Source organism: Lygodium microphyllum, unplaced genomic scaffold, assembly GCF_053477565.2.
Source record: "Lygodium microphyllum isolate KBCC unplaced genomic scaffold, Lygodium_microphyllum_v1.1.10 scaffold_115, whole genome shotgun sequence".
In the NCBI taxonomy this organism is placed as follows: Eukaryota; Viridiplantae; Streptophyta; class Polypodiopsida; order Schizaeales; family Lygodiaceae; genus Lygodium; species Lygodium microphyllum.
Window position 1 is genome coordinate 158287 of NW_028229598.1, and position 27761 is coordinate 186047.

At 42.0% G+C, this 27761-nt stretch overlaps 1 protein-coding gene across 2 annotated transcripts in view; it reads left to right on the top strand.

The window, feature by feature from the left end:
• The window catches only part of LOC148008617 (putative bifunctional methylthioribulose-1-phosphate dehydratase/enolase-phosphatase E1), a 172467-nt gene that overhangs the window by 141424 nt on the left and 3282 nt on the right, over positions 1-27761 (top strand). For both annotated transcript variants that reach the window (XM_087674157.1, XM_087674158.1), the window contains 2 exons: positions 26477-26626; positions 26712-26813. In XM_087674157.1, the coding sequence (XP_087530283.1) occupies positions 26477-26626; positions 26712-26813 (252 nt within the window). The remainder of the gene's footprint in view (positions 1-26476; positions 26627-26711; positions 26814-27761) is intronic.

The window sequence follows — 27761 nt, forward strand, 5'->3', positions numbered from 1 at the left end:
AAATGAAAATGTAAATGGTGTAAGTGGAAGTGGTGAAGCAACGGAAGAATGTGGTGAAATGGGTGGGTTTTGAAAGTGAGGTGCAGATTCTTTTTGTTCATTTTTATCATTTAAAGATTGTAAATGAAATTGTGAAGATGATGATACACCTTGTAATGAAGTGAAAGGAACACCAAATTCAATCTGATTATGTGAAGTAGACGGAAAAGAAGGAAGGACAGAAGAAGAGTTACCTAGCTTTTTCTTATAATCCCCACGATGTGTGTTAACATACAAGAATTGGTCCTCTAGAGGACCTTTTCCGTAGTCAACAGACTGGACTCTTTCTTCCACATGATCTCTACCAGTATATTGCAAAACAGAAGAGGTAAAAGAAGAAGGCACAAAAGACGAATCAAAAGTACCTTGCACCAGAGAGGACGGAAGAGTCTGAAAAAATGGAACATACTTCGGATCTTGCTCTCCAAGAGGGGGGACCCATCCCTGATGGAGGTCTCAACGGCTCTGCAACATCATCAGACTTACGCACAACATTTGAAGAGTAAAATCCATGCATACCTTCATTTAGAAGCTTTTCTTGAAGGGCAGTCCTTCGGTCGAGCTCCTCAATCTTCTTTTGTCGATAGGCTATGATCAGTTTATATTGCTCAGAGGTACCATGTGGGAACTTTGTGGAGCAAGCTGATCAGCCCACTCTCGCTCGGTTCTCGGCATAGGCTGATCTGGAGACTGAATCGGTGTTGATGTGTTCGAAGTCATTTGAACCTACTATTGTTCTTGCTTCTTGCGAAGAGCTTTCAAATCAAAGGTCTAGGTTTCTCAGAGAGTACTAGGCTCTGATACCATGTAAAGAAAAATATATGACAGCACATACTGATAAAAAGAACACAGTTAGGGTTAGGGTTAGAGTAACTCAGAGACAATGAACACAGTGAATAAATGAAATGATATGACTACTAATAATACGATGCTCATGCAGCAAACACACTATGTAGTGAATGAATACTAAACCTTGAACTCCTGTATCTCTAGGATCAGGGTAGGGGTAATGAGCTGGAGAGAGTGTCGTACTCCGAACGGATCTCGAATCGCAGCAAGGCAGCTTCCGGATGTCGAACACCAGCAAACGCAGCAGTGAGGCTAGATCTGATGCAGACAGCAGTGAGGAGAGAAAAAGACTAAAAACGGAGCCTACAAGAGAGAGAAAGACTAAAAACGGAGCCTACAGGAGAGACAAAGATTGAAAACGAAAACGCAGGCAGGACAGCATGTAGGAGAGAGAAAGACTAGAAACGGAGCCTGCAAGAGAGAGAAAGGCTGAAAACGTAGGCAGGACAGCCTGTAGGAGAGAGAAAGACTAGAAATGCAAGCAAGACAGTCTGCAGGAGAGAGAAAGACTAAAAGCGGAGCTTGTAGGAGAGAGAGAGATTGAAAACGCAGGCAGGACAGCCTGCAGTCAGCATAAGGAAGGCTAGAAACAGGTGCCAGATTGTAGGGAACAGTGATGGTGGACAGCACGGGCTAAGATGTCCTCCGTGACCGGGGTGTGGGCAGCAAGCTGGTAACACCTGAAATCTGCAAAAACGAGATTGTAAAAGAGTGGAGGGACCCACCATTATTGAAGGAGGACATATCAGGTGCAACCCCAGCTCGGATGTGCAGCAATACGACATCCCAAAGATGTCGAAGGGTTTTCGAAAGCAAAGTCGCGGCCACAGAGGACCTTGACTAATTTCAGGATAGAAGATCAATCAAGCGAGATCACGATTCAATTTGAAAGAAGGCTTATTAGATCTGGATTTGAAGCTTCTGGTACATCCTGCAAAGTATCATCGATGAAAGGGTAGAAGAAGGTTCTCAGGCTTGATATCACCATGTATGACATTCTGCTTGTGAAGATACTTGAGTCTTTCAACAACATCTCTAAAATATCATCAGCGTAGCTTCTCCAATTCCTCCAGAAGCTTTTGCCAAAATTTTGCCACTTAGAAGTGCAGTTAGCTCTTTGATTTACAGAAGTAAGGATGACAAGCATAGAAAGAACTTCCTCTTGAGAGTTGAGACATTATGGACAATTTCAGCACAGAACTTCCTGTTATGCATCATCAGAAGATCTAGCTCAGCAGAATTGTGCACCAAGAACTTTTTAAATCCATTGGGAAGAACATGCCAAGTCTTCTTGTTCTGTCCTTGATGTGCTTAGCCAAAAAATTAAAGTGTTCCATGAAACTGATTGGCTGCAAATTTATAGAAAATTAGGGTTCTAGATTCTCTCCCACTTAACTTTCTCGATCGGCTCCCCGTTTTAGGGTTTTGGCTAAAATAAGCATGTTTTGGGGCTGTTTAAGTGGCTAAATGCATTTCTTAGCACAACATAGGGTAACTAGATGATGAAGGCTATCACACCGCCTTTGGGGATAGCCAATGAAAAATATGAATTGTTGCCAAGGGGTCCAAAAGTGATACTCTGTATCCTTTGCATGTATCTAGTGTGCATGACCATGTTGTCGCCATAACTGAGTAGCCAAGTGTTTCTTTGTGGCATAGCCGGTTGGGACACATGAGTCAATTTGGAATGAAAGTGCTCTCTCGTTTGGGTTATTTACCGTCTTTGAGGTATGCTGATTTTAAAAAGTGTGATCATTGTATTTATGATAAATATGCTCAAATGTCACACAAAAAATCTATTTCTCTAAAGTCTTCACCCTTAGAGTTAGTACATTTAGATCTATGTCAAATGCCAAGTTATCTTTAGGGGGGAAGAAGTATTTCATTACCTTTGTTGATGATGCCACATGCAAAGTTTAGGTTTATCCAATCCGTCGCAAAGACGAGACCTTGGATAAATTTAAAAAATTCTTGGCACTTATTGAAAATCTGACCAGCAAGATGTTAAAATGCCTTCGCTCTGACAATGGTGGGGAATATGTGTCCAAAGCCTTTCAAGACTTCTGTGATAGCAAAGGGATTAAGAGGGAGCTTACTGCTTCTTATAATCCGTTCCAAAATGGTGTTGTAGAGCGTGTGAATCGGATCATTCAAGACAATGTCCGTATCATGCTGTCACATGCTGCTTTACCCCATGGTTTTTGGGTAGACGCTGTCATGACAGTCGTATACTTGATTAATTGGTCACCAAATAGGTATTTGGGAGGATAAGTTCCCTAAGAAGTGTGGTCGGGCAAGCCACCTTTGTATGCCCACTTGAAAGTGTTTGGCTGCGAGGCATTTGTGCACATATGCAAGGAAGAACACAACAAACTTGAGCCAAAGTATTGCAAATGTATTTTCCTAGGATATGGTGATGAAGATGAAATGGGTTATAGATTATGGGATCCAGAGAAAATAAAAGTAGTACGTAGCAACGATGTCATCTTCCGAGAAGATCGCATGAACAAACAGTCCGAAAGAACAGAGGAAGTCAGAAGGGCTGTATTCCGGGAGGATGTATCAATTCAACAGCAAAGAATGAATGCCCATTAGACAACAACAAATACTTGTTGAAAATGTCCTCGAAAATGCAGGGAATGATGCTGTAAATGATCAGTAGGATCTTGCCCATGATGTCCCACAAATTCAGCAAGAACATGTGCACATGGAACAACCTGAACTAGTTATATAGCAAGCTATACTTGCAGAACAACAAGCTGTTAATACAAATTTACAGGTTGAACAGCCAACAAATATTGACCACTGGGTTCGTAGATCGACCAGAGTGCAAAAACAATCAAATAGATTTGTTCCTGGAGTAAACTATGTGGTTGATTATGTCATGTTAACAGATTGTGGTGAACCGTCATGCTTTCGGGAAGCAATGGACAGATAAGATAGTAAAAAATGGCAAAAAGCAATGCTATCAAAGATGGAATCTCTCATGAAGAATGGCACTTGGGATTTGGTACTTTTGCCAAAAGGACAAAAAGTGCTACTTTGCAAATGGGTTTACAAAATGAAAGTTACTTCTGGTTCTTTGCCCAAGTACAAGGCATGCTTGGTTGCTAAAGGGTACAAGCAAGAACTCTTAATTGATTTTGATGAAATCTTTTCTCCTGTAGTCAAAATGACTACTCTATGAACCATCTTGGGCTTGGTTGCATCTGAGGACATGGAAATCATACAAATGGATATAAAAACTGTCATTTTACATGGTGATTTGCATGAGGAAATCTATATGCAGCAGTCTCATGGTTTTGTTGCCAAGGGTAAAGAGCACATGGCATGTAAACTCAACAAAAGTCTATATGGGCTAAAGCAGATACCATGCGAATGGTATCACAAATTTGATACATTTATGCAATCTAAGGGATTTCATCATTCTCAAGTTGATCACTGCTTATATACCAAGATGGCAACCTTATTCTCTTGGTATTATATGTGGATGACATGCTAATTGCAGGCAAGGATGTGCATGCCTTGGACTCCTTGAAGCAGATTCTACACAATAGCTTTGATATGAAAGATCTTGGTGAGGCAAATCACATTCTTCGCATGTGTATACTCAAAGATAGATCAAAGGGTCTTCTTTATTTGTCACAGTAGGAGTATATTACCAAAGTTCTGCAACGTTTCAATATGGAGAGGGGAAAAGCTATCAGTGTACCATTACCTCCATATGTGAAACTTAGTGCAGATGACAGTCCTACATCAAATGATGGTAAGGTTGAAATGACCAAGATACCTTATGCTTCAGTTGTTGGTAGCTTGATGTATGCTATGGTTGCTACACGTCCTAACATTGCACTTGCGGTGGGAATAGTTTGCAGATACATGGCATATCTTGTCAAAAAACATTGGCAAGCAGTGAAGGGTATTATGAGATACCTTAAGGGCACAAAGGATTTGTGTATCTATTTTGGTTAGCAGAAGCCATCTATTGTTAGTTTCACGGATGTAGACTATACTGGCCATCCTAACTGCAGGAAATCTACTTCAGGATATGTGTTTATGTTCACAGGAGGAGCAATCTCTTGGATATCTAGGCTGTAAAAGTGTGTTGCATTGTCTACTACAGAGGTAGAATATGTGGTTGCCGCAGAGGCGTGCAAAGAGGCTTTATGGCTTTCACGTCTAGTGAGAGAGCTTGGGATTACAGAGGTTCCTATCCTCCACTGTGACAGTCAAAGTGTTATCATGCTAGCATGGAATCTTGTCTTTCATGCAAAGACAAAGCATATACAAGTGATGTATCACTTTATCAGGGATGTACTTGACAGCAAAGGCATTGAGCTTGTCAAGGTACATACAGATGATAATCCTGCAGACCTTCTCACGAAAGATCTCCCAGTCGAGCGGTTTCCTCATTTGCGCTAGATGATGGGGGTTGGATAGTATATGTGTCTTTCTGCTTTGTACATACATAGAATTAGTGGATTCTTTCCTCTACCTTCAGGCACGTTGCCTTTAGGTGGGAGATTGTTGGGAATAAAGGGTTACTGTGCCTTTTATCGTGTTCGGGTGTAAATACACCCTTACACTTTGTGCTTTATATATATTCAAAACCTAAAATGTGGTATACTAGTCATTGTAACGTATACCCATTGTGTTGTGCTCACTCACTCTCTCACTCTCTATTGCTCTCAACTCTTTGCCCCCTTCACTCTGAGCTCACGCATAGCCTTCACAATTCAAAACCTAAAATGTGGTACACTAGTCATTGTACCATATACCCATTGTCGTGCTCACTCACTCTCTCACTCTCTACTGCTCTCAACTCTCAGCCCCCTTCACTCTTAGCTCATGCACAACCTTCACAATACCTTCTTCTACAAGGCATACAATGGAGATGCAATTTTAGCAAACCTGCGTAGATACTTCTTGTATGAAGAACATGAAACCAAGAAGCTGCAGATCTCATGCACATTTCTCAAAGGTGGCCATGATCGTATTGCCTCAACCTTTGCAAGGTCCATGCGAATAGCATTAGTTGATACAATACCTTTTATGCAAAAAGAATTTACTTTTCTTGTCATTGATAACCAACCTATGCTCATGTAGTTCATTGAACACAATGTCCAAGTGTCTTCTATGCTTTGCCTCATTCTTTGAATGGACAATCGTGTCATCAAAGAAAGTGCCTACAAATCCTCTATGTGGCTTGAAGATGCGATCCATCAACCGACTAAAAGTGGCAAGAGCACTTGTAAATCATAGGGATTTGTGCCATACATTCGCATATGTGGTGGATGTCCAACCATAGCATGAAAAATCGTGCTTCCACCTAAGTATCCTAACTGTCCCATCATAGCATGCACGCTTAGCTGTCCAAAATCTATTGGATTAGCACTTCCATAATGGCCATGCATTTGCATTCCTTGCCCTATAGATACCAACTATTTTGCTTCATTAGTATCTTTGGGAGCTTCAAGTGAAGGCTTTGACATTACCTTCGGTGCACCTTGTTGTTCCAAAGATGTAGAAGATGTCTTTTTCTCGCCTTTGATGTCTTTCTTCAGAGCATTCAAAAATTTGGTAAATTGAGGATCCTTTACCAATTCAACAAAGAGATTTGCTGCTGTCCTCATCCGATTCTTGAAGTGGTCATCGAATTCCTCTTCACTTTGCTGGTCAGCAGTCTTATTGTGCCTTGAAGGGCCTGCATCTTGCCCAACAGCAACATTTTCAGCTTGCTGTTCCGTGGTTTGAGCCTTGTCCAAGATTAGGCTTTGCATTTTCTTCATTTGCTTGTGAGTGTTCATACTAAGAGGCATCATCATTGATTGAGTCCATCTCCTTGTATGAAGACATATTGCAGTAATTTCTCAGCTGAGAGAAAAAATCAGCACTACTACAAAGCTTTGGCTTGCAATCAGGTTCCTTGGGCCCACCAAATCGAGAAATTGAGTGGTCTTTTGGCAATGAAATTAACCTTCCTTCTTGGAGAGGGTGGTAATTCCTTGATTAACACTTAATTATAGCTAGCAGCAAATAAACATAAATTGAAATATACAATTTACGTTAATAATTTTGGACAATAGACACCCGGTTGGCCGCAAATTTGCCCCCCTTTGGGTATTTCTTCAACTTTAATTGCTAATGGATTGAGTACAAGTTGAGATTCCACAATCTCCTTCATTAATTCAAAAGCCCTTTGTTGTACATACAATCAGCAAGCAATTTGGGTCAATTGTCCCTTGATTTTCACCCAGGAATTGCATAAACGGAATCACCAATTGGCCAAATGTTTCCCCAATTCACATGGCCTGGCATGTGAAAACCTTGTTAATTCCACGAATTTTAGGAGCTAATTTAAGTGTACGATGGCTTCTCCTATTGGCATGGGTCCCAAGGTGGCTGCTAAACCCTAATTTTTGTAGAAATTTAGGGTTTACAGTAGAGATCTCTTTGCTGTCCACCAAATTTGACTAAGATGGTAGGAGGAAAAGGAGTGGAAGTAAATTAAATTTCAAGATAACTTAATTTTGAGATCTCTTTACTATCCACCAAATTTGTATTAGATGGAAGAGGAGTGGAAGTAAAAGGATGACCAACATGAAACTTTACTAATTTTTGATCAGCGGGCTTGTTTTTAACTTTAGGTTTTCCCTTCCTAGGATGATGAGTGGAAAAGGGTTGTTCAGTTTTCCGTGGTAGCATTGCGATTGAGATACCAACTGCAAAGTGGTAAAACCTTGATATGATTTTGGTAGGCTATTAAGAGTGATGGAAATAAGTTGATTATTTGGAATACTTCATCAATATTTAATAATTACTAAATAAGATCTTTGATGCTTGCAGGATTAAGCATCCATATTATCTCTTTCCATGCGAATGTCTTCGAGTTGCTTACGTAGATAAGCAATGTGCGCTTACTTCATTGCGCACTTGATACAATGATGCAAGCTTATCCCATGCATCCTTAGCTGTCTTGCATGATCAAATGTGTGGAATTATAGCTCTCTTCACAGATAAAGTAATTAGTGCATGCACTTGGGCGTCATGGCCATCCCAACAAATCTGCTCTTGAGTGAAAAGCAATTTGGAAGAGGAGGTAATATGCTGTTTTCCTGTTGAGGAGCGACAAAAAATATGCTGAAAATAATAAATTTGAGAAATAAAATATTACCCAAACAAGGCAGCAATCAGCAATATGCTGAAATCAGATATTAATGGCTGAAATGCTCCAATAGTGTGGACAGCAGCAGAATTTGAATAGATTCGCCCAATACATGCACCCAAAATAAGAGAATATGTCTTCAATGTTAGGAGAAAACAGGACCAGCAGCCAAATAATATGATTTTTGAGCACCATGAGGCCAAAGAAGGTGATTTGAGGCAAAAGCCCCAAATTTGGAGTGCCTCGGAAGTGAAATTGGACAAAAGCCCCAAAATTTGATGAGAAATAGTAGAAATTGGATATGCTTATTATTTTTGGTTGGTGTCGAATGCCGCATCTCAAGGTGGATTGAGCCTTGATTTTGAAGAAATTTGATGAATTTCAGAAAAGCACCAAATTTTTTGAAGAGATTGGGGTGAAATCAAGCTTGAATGACGAAAAGCCCCGAATTTAATGGAGAAATTGAAGAGGGGTTCAAAATTTTTTGTGAAATTTTTGCTTGGATGATGCTGAATGTTGTTCTTGTTGATGAATTAAGCATGAATGTTGATGAAGAATGCCAAATTTTAGAAAAGTCCCAAATTTGGCGAGAAAATTGGAGTTTGGCCAAATCAATGAAAAAACTCTAATTTATTGATGGCCGGTGGCGAATGTTTGCGGCTTGGTGAAGAAATCTTGAGAAATAATGAGAAGCCTTGAATTTTCAATGGAATTTAGTGTGGATTGGGTGTTTTTGATGGAAATCCCCAAATTGGTCCCAAATTGTACTTGGGTGGAGCATTGAGTGTGAACAAGGGCTTTTTGGTGTAAGAGAATTAAAAGAATTAGTGAATAAATAATATTGATTATGTTTTGAGTTGTTGAGTCCAAGGCAGCAGGCCGTGTTGACGTGGTAGGAGATGTGTCAGCAGATGTAATGCAGTGACCAGGAAGGGGACTGTGATGGGCAAAGTTGGCTTGGTGATTGGACTAGTGTGGTGTGTGAGGTGGTAGATCAAAATGCACGAATGGGGCTTGAACGGGGGTGGCTGATTGTGAAGGCAACATGGACAGATATATCGGATGTTGTGGAGTGGGGTAGCAGGTCATGATCAATGCAGCAGGCAGGTGGCACACCAAATGTGTGCAAGCAGCAGCAGTGATGACATGTCCACAGGCAAAGGAACCAATGTGGTGACTCCAGGGAGCACAGGTAGGGCTGATGGCAGGAGACCAGCTAGGTGTTGTGTTAGAGAGGGCTGTGCAAAGGTGGGTGCTGAGATGGCCTACAGTGAGGGTGTGAGAGGCTGATGAGGTTGAATGCGTATACTTCAGCCTTAGGGTCACCAGCCCAATCTGCTCACAAACAAGATGTAGTGACCCCAATATGCTTCATCCATTAATGAGAGCAGGCTTCGAGCACTCTACTTCTACCTCCAGAACAACTCCTTCAAGAAAGGTGTCAAAAGAAAGTGACTCATCTCAATTGTGAATTGTGATCAATGTTGGAACAGAATCTAGAACCTCCTCCTTGCACCACAGATCATGTGCTAAGTATTGCCCTTGCTAGAAAAGTGTGTGGTAGAAGTTAGTGGTTGCTTTATCACCTCCTCAAAGGATGCCCACACTCCTTAATTATCCTTCAGGCTACGGATCTGATCCCATGGGACATTGAACAGATTCTAGTTGCTATATGGTGGGTAGTGCTACTATGGAGGTTGCACCACCCGTATTGTGAGATCTTGGCTAGGATTGCACAGTATTGCTTGCTACCGTGCCCTTGATACCTCAACAAGGAGGAAGGGAGGGTCCCATTTTGATCAAGCTCCACTATTTGTTCATCTTTTATCGATAATATAGTATACTTATTTTATATTATTTGGAGTAAAGATTTATAATAATATACATTTTTATTTTTGAGTAAGTGTATCAATTTGTGTGTGTGTGTGTGTGTGTATAGTTTTCTAATTAGGTCCCACCACATTTATGTGTGACTCTTAAAGTCAGCTTCGTTAATTAAGCCTTTTCAGGAACAGGGTTCGTTTGTATAACTTACATCATAGACACGATAACAGAGCAAGCAAAACAAGTTCAAACAAATTCCTTAACTTATCTTCATGTTAATCTTTGTCTCTCGCCCATATAGGAGAAATTATGTACCACTTCTGTCCAACAGAAGTAACAGGTCACCACAATTCTATCCTTTATCTAGAATAGGATATCCTAACATGCCCAGACGTTGGGGGCCACAGAGATATTTAATTCCATTCTAGACCTAGCAAGGTGTGTCTAGAGCTCCACCTGACCCGCAAGTTGTCTAGGAGCGAAACATCATTCCTGTGGTTGGCCTTTTCACCACTCGACCTTCGGCCCATGAATTGAGCAGTGCCTTCTTTGGGTTAATCTGCGGTGCGATCACGGAGGTGATCCACCCGTGCAATATATCATTCCTTAATTAAATTCTTTAAGAATCCAGCATAATCAAGGCATTCAGCCCTAATATCATTTTCTAGGAAAACATTCATTTATTCCCATGGCAACTTGTCATCACAGACCCTTGCTATGCTTTTACCATAAATCGCAAGCACTTGGAACAATCATCCAATCACAAACTAACAACTAGTTGAATGTGAAAGCATTTAGAATGTTGTTTGATCAACCGACAAAAAACCAATTGTATTCTTCCTAAACAATGCAAGAATAGTCGCGATAACATTTTGATCGCATATCTGCTCTCCCCCTTGGGATCAAAGAGCGATTCTATGTAAAATTTACTTAACACTTGCATACACAATTTTTAATGTCATGATTATGCCATTCATAACTCCTAATCAATTCTTCCTTGTAATTGCTCTATCAATGAATAAGCCATATACAACTAGGTGCAATTAACTTCCCTTGCTACATGCACTTTGCAAGCTCGATCTTTTGAATACATGAGATGAAATGACCTATACTCATGCATCATAGTATGGGGCCTAACGTATCTCATACGAGGATAAAAAACAAGCATCTATCAATTTCGAAATACATTACTTACGACCGGTACCGCAATTGGATTGACAGTGATGCCTTTGTCTGAAGCTTCGTTGTTGGTTATGGGATTGCCATCCGCATGCGACATTCTTCGCTTGGGAGCCATCGTCCCGCAAGTAGATTCGAGAAATAAAGAAAGCAGAATAGATTCGAGATAGGAGAGCGTAAGAGAAGATGGCTTAGTCTTAACTTAGGGGCCAACAAGGTGTCTGTGTGGCAACAGGAGCATTTTAGATTCCTGTTTTTCTTCTTGATTCTGTGACCTTAAGTTCAGGTAAAACAGAAGAATGTAAATTGGGTGAAAGCATTTATATATTTTGGTTGTACACTACCGCCCTTCCCAGTGAACAGGCCGGTTTCAGTATCTTGGAAAAGTCAGTGATCTGATGCTTAGATAATAAATTTGATGGTTTAATTGGCTTCGAAAGGGGGGTAAAACTCCGAGACACTTGATTGGAAATCTTTCAGTTCACTCCTTCTCCCTGTTTGAAGTGTTGTTTTTTGTTTGTAGACTGCGATTGCAGCACGTGCAATTTCGCAAATCCGTCTCTTTATTTTTTAGTTTTATAAAATCTCCAAAACTAACTAAAACTTCACTTGTCTTTTCTTTTAAATGACATCCAGTTTTAGAAATCTCCATATCTTTTTAGAATAATATCTAAAATATACTGGTTTTTTTGGCCCAAAAATCTAATATTTTCGGACAATCCGTACTATACATATTAACACTAATAATTAATATGTCTCGTAACTCTCGCTTACGTTGTAACTTCTGTAAAGGGTGGCTACGGTCCTTGTCAATCCGAGAAAAATATCGGATTTACAACTCTTGTTTTTTTAAAACATGTAATTTTAATTAAATAAAAAATAATTAATTATTAACGTTAGTCAGTTTTTACCTTAGTTAGTCTTTAATTAGTACACTTACTAACTTATTAATTGACTGACTAACTTTCGAACTAACCAACTAATTTTTAATTACGTGGAGACATTACACTCTCCTTTTCGTGAAAATAATTAATGGGTATTTCCCACATTGAAAGTATGTTGTAGCTTGCACGCTTGACGGATTGCACGATAAATAATCTAGCCTAGGGGAAATTCAATCTTGAATCTGTTAGTTCATTGGGATCTTGATGATGTGCGTAGTTAACACAAGCAACGACCATAAGGACTAAGACTAAGAATGCCTTGGGATCCATTTGATAACCACTACGTTTATCAATCTAATTTGGAGATTGGGCTAGATCTGAATACAACTCTGGCCCCAAAGGCAAGTAGAGAGCTCAAGGGATTGAGAAGACCGAGTCAAAGTAAAGACCATTACTCTTTGAAAAGAAGGCTGGGTTATCGATCAATATAAGTGATTAATAGAACTTATGTCTTGTAAGTGTTTGAAACCTTAATCAAAAGAAGGGCATGTTAAGTAAATTTTACATAGAACTGCTCCTGATTCCAAGAGGGAGAGAAAATGCGCGATGGAAAGATTATCGCGACTATTCCTACAATGTTTGGAAAAGGGATACCATTGTTTTTTTGTTGATTGATCAAACAACGTCCTAAATTCTTTTGTATTAAATTGATTGTTGAGATGTGATTTGGATAATTATTCCAATTGGTTGTGTTTGGTGGTAAATGCATAGCAGGGGTTAGTAATGACAAGTTGCCATGGGGAATAAAGGAATGTTTTCTTGAAAGATGATAATAGGTTAATTTGATTGTGCTTGATTATTCATTGGATTAATTAAGAAAGGATATTTCTACGTGGGTGGATCATCTCCAAGGTCACGCCGCATTTGAATCCAAGAGGACACTATTCGATTCACGGGCTGAAGGTCGAGTGGTGAATAGGCCAACCACGGAAAGTGTGTCTCACTCCCAGGTCGCTTGGGGTCAGTGGAGGTCTGGATACCCCTTGCCTAGTCCGGAACAGAGTTGTAGACTGCTGTGAGCCCAATATCTAGGGCTTTGGAAGATCCTATTCTAGATAATGGATGGAAATTATGGTGCCATGTGATTTGGATCGGGTACTTCTGTTGGACAGAAGAGATATATAATTTCTCATGTATGGGTATGGGCAGGAGGCAAAGATATATATATATATATATATATATATATATATAGAGAGAGAGAGAGAGAGAGAGAGAGAGAGAGAGAGAGAGAGATGAAAAGTAAACCCTGTAGAAGAAGGGTGGAGCCAAGATCATAGATTTTGCCTAAGTACCTCAAGAGCAAAGGCATTCCACACCTGGCTTTCCGGAGCATCCATCACCGAATGCCTTGAAGTGGACTGAGAAGAGTCAACACACAATTTGAAATCCCCCATCAAAAAACCCCTTCTGCCAAGTGACATGGAGCTCTGCAAAGTCTTCCAAAGATCCCGTCAAGATGCAGGGTCATTCGGAGCATAGAGGCCCAGCAACCATAAGATCTCTCCCTCAAATAAAACTTCGATTACCACAAAGCGGCCCTGTACATCATTTTTAATAAGAGCAGGCTGGTATTTCTCATGGACAATCATAAGCACGCCAGAATAGTGCATAGCATGTGTTCCTGCATAAAACAAGCGAAACCCATGGCAATCCACAACTTTTCCTACTTCACCGATGGCGCGAACAAATGCCTCGCACATTCCACGTGGCTATCTTCATATATCTTAAAAAAAGAAATCAGGAACGAGGCACCGCTTGCCTCGATTTAACCTTGTCTGCCAGAATGTCAAGGACATCTTCATCTAGAAAATCAGCTAACACTGCAAAAGAATTCTGATGGCCCGCTTTAGAGGTAGATGGAATATCCATTGTCTTGGGAGTGGAACGGGGATAACGACGATCCCAGGGTGTAATAAAATTACCTCTATTATCAAACGCCAACTTAGCAGGTGGGCCCTTTGGACCATCTGTATATACTTTCCTCGTAGACTAATTACGGGGAGCAGAAGGAACCATAGTACGCGCAGCATGCTGTGAAGAGACCATTTCTTTCCTGCGCATATACGTGCGCACGGAATCCTGTGAAACATTAGGCCCAGAATCCGCCAAGCCAGCATCCAACTTTTTACCTTTTTTGGGACGTGCCTCTAGCCAATCATTGCTACGGGAATCCAAACCCAAGACCTGTTGTTTATCTTTATCCAAAATATTAGGTGGCTGGATGGCCTCCTGTGACGGGGCATCAAGCACCATGTCCTCCATAGGCAGCACCACATGCGCATCATCTGAAGGCGGTTGCCTCTCTGGGCATTCGTCTATAAAATGCCCCAATTTTCCACACGAAAAGCAGTGTCCGGCAAAGTTGCCCCATTTCAAGCGAAAGTGCAAAGGATGCATGCCAGAGCAATTAAGGCGAAGCCACGCAGGCCTTTTCCTGGCCGTGTCCCATAACATACACAAACGGTTTCGGTTCATGGCCCTTAGGCTCGGGGGAACCAGCACCGTTCCCACAACGGCCATGGCATCCTTTAACAATTGCCAATAAACAGCCAGACAAATTTTCACTTCAATCCACACCGGGCATTCACGTTGAAGCAGGTGCTGAAAGTCTGCCATAGGGCGCCATGGCACAACATGGACCAAGCGGCGATCAAAGAATAATGGTAGTTTGGACAGGAGCTCGGTCCGATGCTTCTCCGATTTCAGCAGCACCTCATAGAAGCCTCGGGGCCTAACAAAGATCTCCTCAACATACTCCCCTTGTAGTAAATGGTGCAACCACTGGCGAATATGGGAAAGCACTGGGATCCTGCCAGTGAAGAAGAGTATAACCGCACGGTCATAAAACACCGAAAAAGAGCGCAAGACAGTTTTCGGGTCCACCGTGGCTTCCAGAACTTCTTCAGTTCTCGAGTCAGAAAAAGCTTCATGATTATGCTGGACATAATTGCCAAGCAGAGTATTGGTAAACTCCAGCAAGTGCTCCCGGTCAATCTCCTGTGACTCCACTGAATTAGAGGCAACCTGCGCATAGGAACGTTTCTGATGATCCATTGTCTCTTCGGAAGTATGCTTGGAGCGTTTGCCCGCAGGCAGAAGGTCAGAACCAGGAGGCATCTCCTCTGTGCAAGGAACCATATCCTCCAGTTCCTCTGTATCAAAATCCGGACCAAGGGCTGCCACCGCGTCTGGTCGATAAAAGCCATATCCAGCCCAGCCATGCTTCTGTCCTCTCTCTCTGTTTCTCACTCGCTTGCTCTCTCACTAGCGCTCTCACACACACACACACACACACACTCTCTCTCTCTCTCTCTGTGTATAGGAGCAGATCAGCTCTCTGATCTGCGCAGGGTTGCAATCACGTGCTGCCAGGTTAGGGCTCCCTGTCTCTGTCGCGGCCCAGCAAGATGCACAGGGCAGGCACCCGCAGGCAGACGCCGTGCAGATGACTGACAGGGCATCAAATGAAAGGTACCTATTTCTGCAAACGAAAGGCGTTCGGTCTTCAGGAGTCGACGGGGCAACAGGGCGCTGCACGCTGACGCAGAGGAAACGACCACAGGCAGCTCAGGCAGCAGGCGAGCAGGATCAGGCGGGCACAGGCGAACACGGGCGGAACAGGTGGGCAAGCTCCAGGCGTTGACGGTGCGCTCTGACAGGGCGCGTAGGTCTAGGCGACGGCAGGGGCAGGGCGCGCAGGTCGAGGCGACAGCAGGACTAGGCGACGGCAAGGGCCAGATGGGCGTACAGTCTCTTTCCGCTATCGATCCGCTGGCCTTCTCTCTCTCTTAAGTTTTCTCTCTCTCCTTTTTAAATTTAAAAAAAAAAAGTAGACTTCGCCTCTGAGGGCTCGGCTTCCTTTGAACGACTGCTCTCTAATGTGCAGCGGGTTGCTCGGCAGTATGGGATCCATCATGCCTCTATTTGTCGAAGGCATCGACATGCAGCGGAGGACTTACTGGCTTTGGTTCATTCGCTGCTGGTGGACTCCCCAGATGATGAATTTCTGTTGTCTCTGGCGCAGCGTGTGGCTGGTCTTATTAAAGAATTTCAGTTGAAATCTTATCAGCAGGCCAAACTGCACAACTTGACTGACAATTTGCAAGATAGTGCTTGTCAGACTCCTAAGTTCTTTCGCGCCTTGCATGCTTCTCCGGCTCGAGAAAATATGACTAGACTCCAGGATTCAGAAGGTCGAATGGTCACTGATCCGCAGACCATTGTCAATATGTGCAGGAATTATTTTCTGGATTTTCTTGGTTCTTCTCCGTCGCCTTCTGACCAAGTTACGCATGCACGCTCTGTCTTCTATGATTTGGTCCGCCATCAGGTTCCATTTGATATGCAAACTACTTTGGAGGCAGATATTTGTGAGGAGGAGGTTATGGATGTTTTGTTACACCTGCCTAAGGATAAAAGTCCTGGTTGGGATGGTCTCACCAATGAATTCTTTGAGAGCTCGGCTACCCAACTGGTGAAGCCATTGGCGGCTATGTTTCAGCAGGTTTGGGAAAGAGGGGTCATGCCCTCCTCATGGAAAGAAGACCTTATCAAACTGCTTCCAAAGATTCCTTCACCGTCAATGTTGCAACATTGGAGACCAATTTTTTTGATGGGTTCGATGTATAAAATCTTTTCCAAAGTGCTGGCAAATCGGCTCTACAAGCACCTTCCAGCTATTGTGCATCCTCTTCAATATGGTTTCATTAAGGGCCGCAACATTCTGTATAATATCTTAAATGTGCAAATGGCTATTGACTATGCCAGGCACTCTAGTCAGGAAGTGGTATTGATTCAATTGGATCTGGAAAAGGCTTTTGACTATTTAGATTGGTCTTTCACTGCAGAACTTATGTCTGCGATGGGTTTCGGTAATCGAATGTCCCGATCATAGAAACATGAAACGGGGAACGGGAACGGGGAACGGGGACGAGGACGGGGACGAAGACGGGAATGCCAAACCTAGGGAACGGGGACGTGGGAACAGGAACGGCATTTAAAAAATCAAAACTCATGAAAAAAAAATTAATATTTCACTCATAATCCATGTGGACTCTGGAGTGTTAAAACTTAAAACCAAGGTATATAATCCACAAGGACAAATCATTTTAAGTTTTGACTTTAAGATATCATGCATTATTCTAAAACTACTCATTAGAAATTGAATTGCAACTTACAAGGCTCAAGAGGTAAGCTATTCAATTATAAATAATAAAATCCATAATACATATGCCAAAAATCATAAATGATAAAACAATGAACAATGAACTAAACTTAAAAGTCTAAGCTAAAAGAACATGCCTATGGTACCATTGCCAAAAAACTTAAAAAATTACAAATATGAAATTGAAGTCTAATCTTTGAAAGAACATGCTCATTGTCCTAAAAAAGACTGCAAATATAAAGTCTAATCTCTAGACTAAAGCAAAATGCGGCATGCCAAAATAGCCCAAAGGGCAACTGCAAGACTGCAAGACTCAAGTACAAATATAATATCGGCATGGCACAACTGTCAACAACCCAAGTGTCACAGTGTCATCAATGATCATAATATCATATATAATGTAAATGTGTCATGTATCATGAGACTCGTGATAAGTAAGCTAAATCAAAGATCATGATCATGATCCGAGGCTGCTTTAGTCACTCCTGAAGTGCCAGCCTCATCATCATGTGTACCATGAATTGCTGCATCTCCCTCAACATCAGCATGTGTCTCCTCTTCTTGCTGTATCTCCCACTCTGTGAATGGATCAGGCTTTGTTGTCATACTGTTACATAACATCCTCAAATTAGCACTAACGAATACTAGATCGTTTGCCCTCTCCACACCAAGACGGTTCCTCTTCTTTGAAGCAATGTGAGCGTAGGTACTCCACAATTGCTCCAAACAAGAGGAGCTAACTGACTGACTCAAAATACGGATGGCTAGTTGCTGCAACTCAGGACCATCCGAACCATAGTCCTCCCACCACAAAGCTGCCCCAATCTTACAGCGATCCTCCTGTGTATCCCCACAACCAAAAGAACCCCGAAAGGTCCTATAACATGAAAGCTGATCTCTGATCTTTCGTCTAGTGCCATGATCAGGCACTAGACGAGACAATATAAGTCTCCATGCATCCATAACCTCACTGTCATTTTCCTGACCCTTGCCCTGGAACTCAGGATCCACAACAAATGCAGCTGCATGCATGAGTGAGCTATAGGAGTTCCACCTCGTCACAACTAAATGGTGTACTTCCTCATACGCCTCATCATTTGGTGCCAACTCCTGCAACTTTTCATTCAGCCTGTCCATAGCCTCATATACCTTGCCAATGCAAGGTTGCATAGCATCCATAACCCTCAATAAATGTACAATGGGTGATACCATAGCATCTATCAGCTTTACATCATCCCAGAAAGTGGAGTTATTTGCTTTCTCCAAGCATAAGATACCTGTAGGAGTATCTGCCAATGTTGATGAGGTAAACTCATCACTAAGAAATAACTGCCTCAAGGCACCACTGCATTCTCTTAACCTGCCTAGCATCAAGAAGTTAAAGGCAAATCTGGTATCAGAGTATTTTAAAAAGTGTCTTTTTTGACCGCAAAGAGAAGTGATGGCGAAGAAACTGGTGATTCAAAACAAAGCTAACCATTTGAGCTCCTTGCTTTATGACAGGTGCAATCCATGACAGGTTACCAATATCCTTTAGTAGGTTGTTCAAGCAATGAGCCATACAATATCAAACTGTGATATGTGGATAATATCCCTGAATAATAGCACCTGCTGCCCTATTTGCAGGCTCTCTATCTGCAACAAATCCCACAACATGCTCTGGGCCAATAAGCTCAACACCTATAACCCACTCTGCTGCAAGTACATCTGCTGACTTTCCTGTCCCCGATGCATCATGTGAAGATATAAAATACATTTCCCCACGAGAATAAGCAACCATACCATGAATGGATCGCTTGCGTGTATCACTCCAACCATCAGCAATCAAGAAACTCCATTTTTAGCCCACATGCTCTTTCTAGTCACTGCTGCTTGCTCAACAAGGCGCTTTTCCTTGTCGAGTAAAGTGGTGCGTAAGGTCTCTGATGATGGAGGTACATACGAAGGGCCATACTCACCAATCTTCTTGCACATCAATTTAAAATACTCTGACCTGGCTGCACGAAATTGAATGTGGTCATGATAAAAAAAGCGTGCCACTGATGTATCCACCTCTTCCTTCTTCTTGGGATCCCAACTAGCATCAAGTGTGCTTTGTCTACGTGCAACATGTGGCGTTGTTGATGCCATGGCCGATACAATGCCTGTAGTAGGTGTGGAGGTAGCACTTCCTGATACTGACCTTGCTCTAGATACATCTGATGGGGATGGTGTCACAAAAGTTGCAGGGTCAACTGCAACACGTCGTGGTCTAGATACAAGATAAGCTTGTTAACCTGCTATACGGTCACGAAGCTCCCTTTGCTTCTCCAAGGTCACATTTGGACAAAACTGCACCTCTGAATTTGGCTCATGTAGGAGATGAGCTCGGACCTGATTATGCATAAATATTAAAATTTAAAATGGAACAAGTGGCAATTGGTAGTCCATATTCTAATATTTAAGTAACTTTGAAAAATTAAAATCAATAAAAATTTGAAATACAAATGCTCGGCTCAATGGATTACCTTGTTTGCTCCACTAGTTCGCTTGTATGGGCAAAGCTTGCAAGTCCATGGTCGAGATCCTCCACCACTCAAAGGGCTGTCAGCTTTTACTTCTTCCCACCATGACCAGTCATCAGACCTTCTTCCTCCACCACCAACCCGACGAGCGGGGCGGGAAGATGAAGCTATTTATGATTTCAGGCTGAAAATTGAAGGCCTTAGGTTCAAAAGTCGAGAGAAGGAAAAATTGAAGGCTGAAAATTGATTATTGAAGGCTCGAGAGAAGGGAGAAGGCAAAGGGAGAGAAGGGAGAAGAAGAAGAAGGTTCATGGAAGAAGGAAGAAGAGAAGGGAGAAGTGAAGAGAAGGTAGAAGGAAGAAGAGAAGGAAGAGAAGAAAGAGAAAGAAGAGAAAGAAGAGAAATAAGAAGAAGGAAGAGAAGGAAGAGAAGGAAGAGGTTGGAGGTGGGAGGAGAAAGAAGAGAAAGAAGAAGAAGGAAGAGAGGGAAGAGAAGAAAGAAGAAGAAGGAACAGAAAGAAGGTGGCTGGGCCCTGGGGCCTGGGGGCAGGATGCAGGCGGGTCTCGCGAGCAGAATGCAGGGCCTTAGGCGAGAGCAGGAGAACTGGGCCAGGCGGGAGCAGGCGGGACGCAGGAGAACTGGGCGCAGGCGAAAATTGGGCGTGGGCAGAAACTGGGCGCGGGCGGCCGGTAGGTCATTTTGCCACGTGGCATTCCTTGTCCCGTTTCAAACAGGGAATTCCCTGCTGCGTTCCCTGTCTGAAACGGGACAGGGAACGTTCCATCATTTGGAAACGCGGTCCGCGCCAGATACATGCCGGGACGGCGATTCCGCGTGCCGGGGAGCCGTTCCGGCCGTTTCCTGTCACTATGGTCCCGATTGATCTACACCATTAGTGCTGCGGCTTCTTCGCAAGTTATGCTCAATGGTGGGGTTATAGAGCCATTTGTCCTTGCACGTTCGGTGAGACAGGGTTGCCCTTTGAGTCCTCTTTTCTTTGCCCTGGCGACCCACCCACTTCTTTCTATGTTATCTTCAATGGCAGCCTCTACTCAGCTGGCCGGATTGTCTCTTCCTTTTGGATAGCACTTCATTAGCCAATCTTTGGCTAATGATAGCTTTATGATTTTGCGTGCGGACAAGGACAACATTCGCAAGGCATTAGATGTTTGGACGCTCTTTAGTCATGCGTCTGGTCTTCGTATCAATACCTTCAAATCAGCCATTCTCAATTGCATGGAGTCTGATTTATAGTCATTGGGCTGGCAGGGTCAGGTGGTTCCTCGTGGTTCCATTGTCAGGCATCTTGGGTACCTGTTGGGTGTTGATGTTCGGCCAAAGCAGCTACTTTCACAAGAACTGGCAGCTAAGTTTATGTATTGGAAGTCGCAAGCGTGGCCCTTCCATGTCCACCTCAAAGTGGCTCAGACAATTATGCTGTCAATGCTCACATATTTCTTGCCATTGCTGCCATGGACTCCTACTACTTTGAAGGCTCTCACTCGCCCCATTCGTTTCATGTTATGGAAGAAGGATTCATTGCACGCAGGTATTTCGTGGATTTCGTGGTCACATACATGTACCCCCAAACGCCTGAGTGGTGGAGCTATTTTGGATGCCAAAAGTCATATGCTGGCACTTCGTTGGTCTCTCTTTCGCGCCATGTGTGTGGATCATCACCCGTGGGCCATTATAGCCCGTTATTTTCTTGAGGACAGTGGGCTTCGGCATGGCAATACTCAACTTCAGAGCTCCTGATGGCATGTCCTTAATGGAGACTTTCGGTTTTCTAGTCTGTCTTCCTCTCTGTTACTGCATTTGGCTGGCTCCTGGAAAGTGGTGCTCCAAAAAGCACGTTGGCATCGAGCGGAGGACCGCTTGCATACTAACTCTTTTCAACTGGAATTGTTGGCGGTCTCGAGATTACTTTCATGGGAAGACAAACATGAGCTCAGACCGAAATTCAACCGCATGGCCCGTTTGGGTGTGACTTCAGTTGCGGATGCCACCCTTGCAAGTCGTAATGTCCTCACATTGTTTCGTACTGCCAGGAGACTTTTCAGAATCCCGCGTGGATACCGTGATTTATGGGAACAACTTCTGTTAGTGCTTCAGAGCAGGCAACCCTTTCCTGCCCTTGCTGTGGATTGTCCTTGGCAAGACTGGGCTCTTGCAGGTCGGTTGAGTCTGGAAAAGGCCTCTGCTAATCAAGTGTATCATCTTCTCATTAAAGATCATCAATGGTTGGGTGTTAAAGCTAATACTGTATGGGGATTGCGCAAATCTCAATCATGGTGAAAGGCAACTGTGATGGAGGGCTGGTTGAATAAGACACCTTTCAAATGTAAGGTCTTTCTTTGGCGGGTGATTATTGGTGGTCTTTCTCTTGCCTCGGCCCTTTCCAAGCGTCGAATCTCGAACGGTAATTGTTTCTTCTGCACCACTATTGTGGAATCGGCCAGACATCGATTTATTTCTTGCCCGCTCACTAAGAATATCTGGTCGCTCTTGTCACAGGTTTGGCGCGCAGTGGTGGGGTTTTCACTAACCCCTTTCGATTGAGTCTTTGTGCGCCCAAAATACCCCACACCACCACAGTTGCATATGAAGATCTTATTCCACTTTTTTCGATACTGGGGATGCTGGCACAATTGGACCACTCGGAATGCCTTTCTTTTTGATTCGGCCTCTAATGTACCGAGACACATTGCTAGGCTTAAAGGTCTCTTGCATTGGCAGATAGATCTCATTCGGCACTCGGATTTGCTCCCTCGGGAGGACTTACTTCCCTGGCATATGGCAATTTCCTCTGCGTCTTTGCCATGACTTGTGTAACTTTTCCCTGGCTTCGTAGTACTGGGATTTTCCACACGTTGGCTTAGAGCCCTTGTGTATCTTGTAATCATGTAAACTTGTACCTTTTTTTCGTAATTAATACAATTACCTTTTACGAAAAAAAAAGATAATAGTAAAATATGAATGTTTGCTCAATAAAAGGACAGTGATAGGTTTTAATAAGACTTATTTTTAAATTGGATATTGGTTTGTGCGATCTATTGATCTATTGAGTTGATGAAAGGATGAAAAACTTAGATTAAATAAATGCTACTTTTCTAAATATATTTCATAATCTATGAATAAAGTTATGAACTAAAAAGTATAAAAAGTGGATATATGATATTTGTTTTGCTATAGATATCTCATGCATGTTGTGTAGCATGCGTGATTTGGAGTGACAATAAATTAGTCGCTTCAATTGTTGAATGCTAAGCTTATTACGAAATTTGGAATGTACGAGGGAATAGGTGGACCAATTCCTCTTACATGCCCCAGAGGAACAATCCTAAACCATGTGAAGAGAAAGTAAGTTTAAACTTTAAACTTGCAAGTTGTAATTAGAATCAAATGAATAAATAGGAGATTTTCAAACCTGTGCAAGAATGTGCAAGGCTACTCTTTGGAGGTGGGGCAATTGGTAGCCAAATGATTCCCACCAAAAAGGGGGCTTCACCAATGATTTCCGCTTCCAACAAATGGTAGATGCGAAAGTGGTGCCCCTTTGATCACTATAATTGACGAGCTCTGGGAGGAAGACACTATGGTTCTCTTCCACCAAAGCCTTTGGAAGAAAGGCATTGCGATCGGCAAGGACATTGGTATCCATGAAGAGAGGGTTTTTTTAAGGCGGGATGCAAGAGTGCCGCAAACCCATGTCCAGGTTGCTTCATCCACTCCCGTCTCTTCTTCGCCAAAAAGAGAATATCATCTCTTTTAGAGGTGGTATCCAAGATATCACTACAATAGGTGTAAGAGGATAGGGATTTAGAGGTGATTCAATTTGAATAGAAAGAGGATGAGACAATGTGAATTATAAATTCTAAAACTAAAAAAAAGCACGAATCATTAAAAAAAAAAAGAAATAAAAAGAACACCATGAAGAAGAGGCCTCTCCATTCAAGACGGTTGATGATTGTATCTCCTCCATCGCATCCGCCATAAGATAATTGAGGCCAATAGTAGCCCCTTCCATATCCATTATGCGAAACACCTTATAGATGGGAGTGATGGCAATGACAATGTCTTTCACATCTATCTAGCATTCCTCCTTTATGTAAAGCCTTTTGTACATATGTAACTTGTAAAAGCTCTAGTTATAAGAATGCAATTGTTATATAGATTTAAAGATGAGTTGTAAATTATCAAATGAAAAAATATTGTTGATTATGCAATTATGTTTAGATCGTATTAGTAACATTGTATATGTACATAAATTGCATATTTTAAATTTTATTGTGTAGAAATAATGTTGAATATATTTTTATATTTAAAAATTTGTACATAAATCATACCAAAAGAATAAAAGTGTAAAACTAACAAATAAAAATATTTATAAATACTTGTACGCTTGTATACGTGTATGTTTTCACTTCTAGCATTCTCACCATAATCCCCCTCCAAATCTTGCCTAGGGCCCCTTGTCATATACAGTTTGTTGCCTAGGAAAGATCCTTAACATTGTTGACTCTAACGGACATATAAAATCCACTTCAACTTCATGATTGATATGTACAAATAGTGTGTATCCAACATAAACACAAGCGGATTAATCCCATAGGCATATAGCTCAAATACTGCCACTATCAGATTTCTCTAGAGTTTTCAGTCGTTGGACATGCAACCACTTGACAATAGATACCATTAAACTCCCTACATAAGTCAACCTTACAAAAGTACTTGCAAAATTTTCCTCTATGACAAGATTCATAAACATACGGACAACATTTTGAGGTATGTCCATGTCCAAAACAAACTTTGCACTGCTTCTCCTTCTTGCTTGATTTACCCGATGTCCTTTGGAATGATCCTTGTTGCAAGTTGCTTTGTGTTTAGTATCTTTTTTCTTGCATGACTGCGAAGGTGAATGATGAGATATTGTTGGTGTATGGGTTTTCTTCAACTTGAAGGTAGAGGCAACTTGATGGGACCCACCCATTGATGGGCTGCCCATACTCGCAGCTGAAGTGTTGTCAAAATATTTGGCATACTTGTAGGCATCCTCCAAAGAATGCAAAGGGTTGCAGAGCACCTTGTTTTGGTAGTCCAGTAGGAACCTAAAGAGATAGCATGTGTAGAGCAATGCTTGCGGTCCTCTAGGGCCTTCCTTTTATGGAGGAGATCCTTAAGTTCTTGTGAATATACGTGCAAGGTTTTTTTTCATATCCAACTCGAACATTTACAAAGGTTTTTAATCAAGTTGTTGGTGGTAAATTGCGTTAGAAAATGAATTGAATTGCCCAAGTCTCTAGCTTGGGGTGTAGCCTTATCCACCAAGCATATGCCTTCCCTTACAACATAATCTGTATTGATGCAATGCATTGAGAATTGTTAGACTGATGCATATCGAAATAAGCCGTCCATTTGGCCAACCATGAGTGAATGTTTGTTTCATCACATTCCTTCCGTTTAAAGGACCATGTTGGAATTGAAGAGGCAGCGTCCTCATGGTTGTGGGCACAAATGGAAAGTGGGAGTGTGCAGCTCAGTAAATGGCTGCTACATTTCTTTTAATTGTGCCTATAGAGCCACCACAAGCAATGAGTGCGCATTTGACATCAGGTAAGAGGATCCCTCTGGATGATGCCCATGTTTGCGTTTGGGTTCGAGACAAGCCGGTCAAGCATCCTCCATATGTCAAGGTTCACTCACAACAAGTGCATCAAATTTATGCATGTCGTGAGAGGCCATGATGATGATTGGAGATGGTGGAAAGCGATGAAGGTGAGAGAAGATGAATAGAGTGAGAGAGAAAAGATTATTTCAAGGGGTGGCATGTGAGCTCAAAGTGTTGGGAAGTGTACATAAAATAGATTGTTAGCTGCTGGAATGGCTGAGGTATCTTGAGAGATGGTTTGAGAATGAGAGAGTGCTGAGGAGAGAGAAAATGTTGCTGCCCTGCTGGAACAGCCCCTGGAGCTGTTGCCTACAACCAAGAGGCTGTTATCTGGCCACAAACTCTGTTGCCCAGCTGTTGCATGCTGTCGTGGGGCCTTGGGCTGCTGTCGCCTGCCCCTAGTGGTGCTCCTCGTGGCTGCAACTGGGCCTGAACTGCTGACAACCTGCTCCAATAGCCTTCTCCTCAGCTGGTCAAGCTGAGAAAGACTCTCTCCTCCCTTCCCAGCCTCCAACCAGGATCTCACTTACATGGGCAAGTCTTGTCAAGTGGCAGCCTTCTAATTGCATTTTCCAGCAATTTTCAGTCAAATTAAATTACTTTTCAGAATATTAATTCTGAAAATAACCACCTTGATCTTGATAACTGTGGATCGGAATGTCAAATACTGAGTTGGATAGTTATGTTGTCTCATGTTATATGAGCACTCACTTTGATGGTACAATCGTGAAGCTATCATATGAGTTCTTGCCTCACCAGACCAAAAGTTGTAAGCCCAAAAAGGGCATACGAGTCTGCAACTTTCCAAAATGCCATCCTGGTGGAAAAGACATAATGCTGGAATCATTAATGTTTGTAATGTTTATTTCAAGTTGAACAGTTTGGCCCCTGCAAGTATCACAATGCATGAGGGAGAATGTGTAAATATATGTACATTTGGATTTGATGATTTTGTATGCAGACATAGGATGATTTTTCAACCCGAGACTATGAATGGCTTATGTTATTATAGCTAGCTGTTGCATGCTTTTGGATTTGTAGCATTCACCAATGAAGAATTGACTGATTAAATATGTTGCATTGTCAACTGCTGTTTGTTCTGTAATGCCACATGGATATTTTTCTGGCTTTTCACAGGCTGAACAAGATGTAAAAGATCAAGTAGTTGGTGCACAACTGATACCTCCTGGTGATGAATCTAAGGATTCTATAATTGAAGCAGTAGAGGCAAATGTTTTGTCTATGATCAAAGCTGACCGTAAAGTCACAGCTCTGAAGGAACTACAGGTTTAATTTTGATGCTTTATATTATGAAAACAACTAGCAGAGTGTTAGATTATGTAACTGAAGCAGCGTTGTTTCCACTTATCAGGGTCATATCTGGAGGTCTGGATATGCAAAGGGCGAGTTGCAAGGACAGGTTTTTGAAGATGTACCTAAAGCTCTTCAGAGGTGGCACTCTGCTGGAATAAAGGTTTGCTTTCCTTGAGTACTTCTTTGTAAACTACAATTCACTTCCACAATTGTTCACTGATGCTATGCTGATTTCATCTATTTTAACTATTAACCCACCTGCATCTTTCAAAATACTCTTGTGAGGATGGCTTTCCAAAGTTGGTCACATTATCAAGACATGACGGTTCAGGGCAAACATTAGTAACTAGAAAGTCACCACACATTGCTTGTAAATATGTTTGCTTCTTTGGAAACAATGCAATGCTTGTTTTGGGAGAGTCCTAGTATTAAGGAGTTCCTATTTGGCATGAATGTTCTAGCCCTAGAGATGCTGCATTTTTCACGAGTTCTTGGGCTAGGGAGGAACTATAAGAGGGTGGTAGTGGGGCATCCTGGTCTCACTCATATCTTTGGTGTGGTGACTCCTTGAGGGTGGCTTTTTACATTCATCAATTTGTTTGGTGGTTTTGAACATGGTTGCATTCTGTATGTAGACAAAAGGGTTCTGTATCATGTTGCATAAATCATATGTTTTCATAGGTTCAGCATAGGAAAAAATTGATTACTGTTCTGTGCCATACCATACTTTCAATTCCAGTGCTGAAACACTCATGAGCCATAAAGAAGGCTGTCTTGTACTATGTCAGCGGTACGTGATAGGATCCACTGTGCATCTCATCAATGCCTTGTATTTCAGATTCATATATATGACTCATGCAATGCTTTAGACAATTATGATTTTCATTTAAAACTTGTAAGCAGCATGCTTTTTATTTCAGCCTTCAAGTTACTTTTCTATACGGGACGTGCCACCTGGTATATTGTGCTCAACATATCAATATGTATATATGTTTTCAAAAATAAAAACTATCACCGTACTTAATATACTCGATGCATAATTCTTTGGGACATGTATCTAATGTAGGATACCTAAGATATCTAACCACCATGGTTTTGGAACCATGAA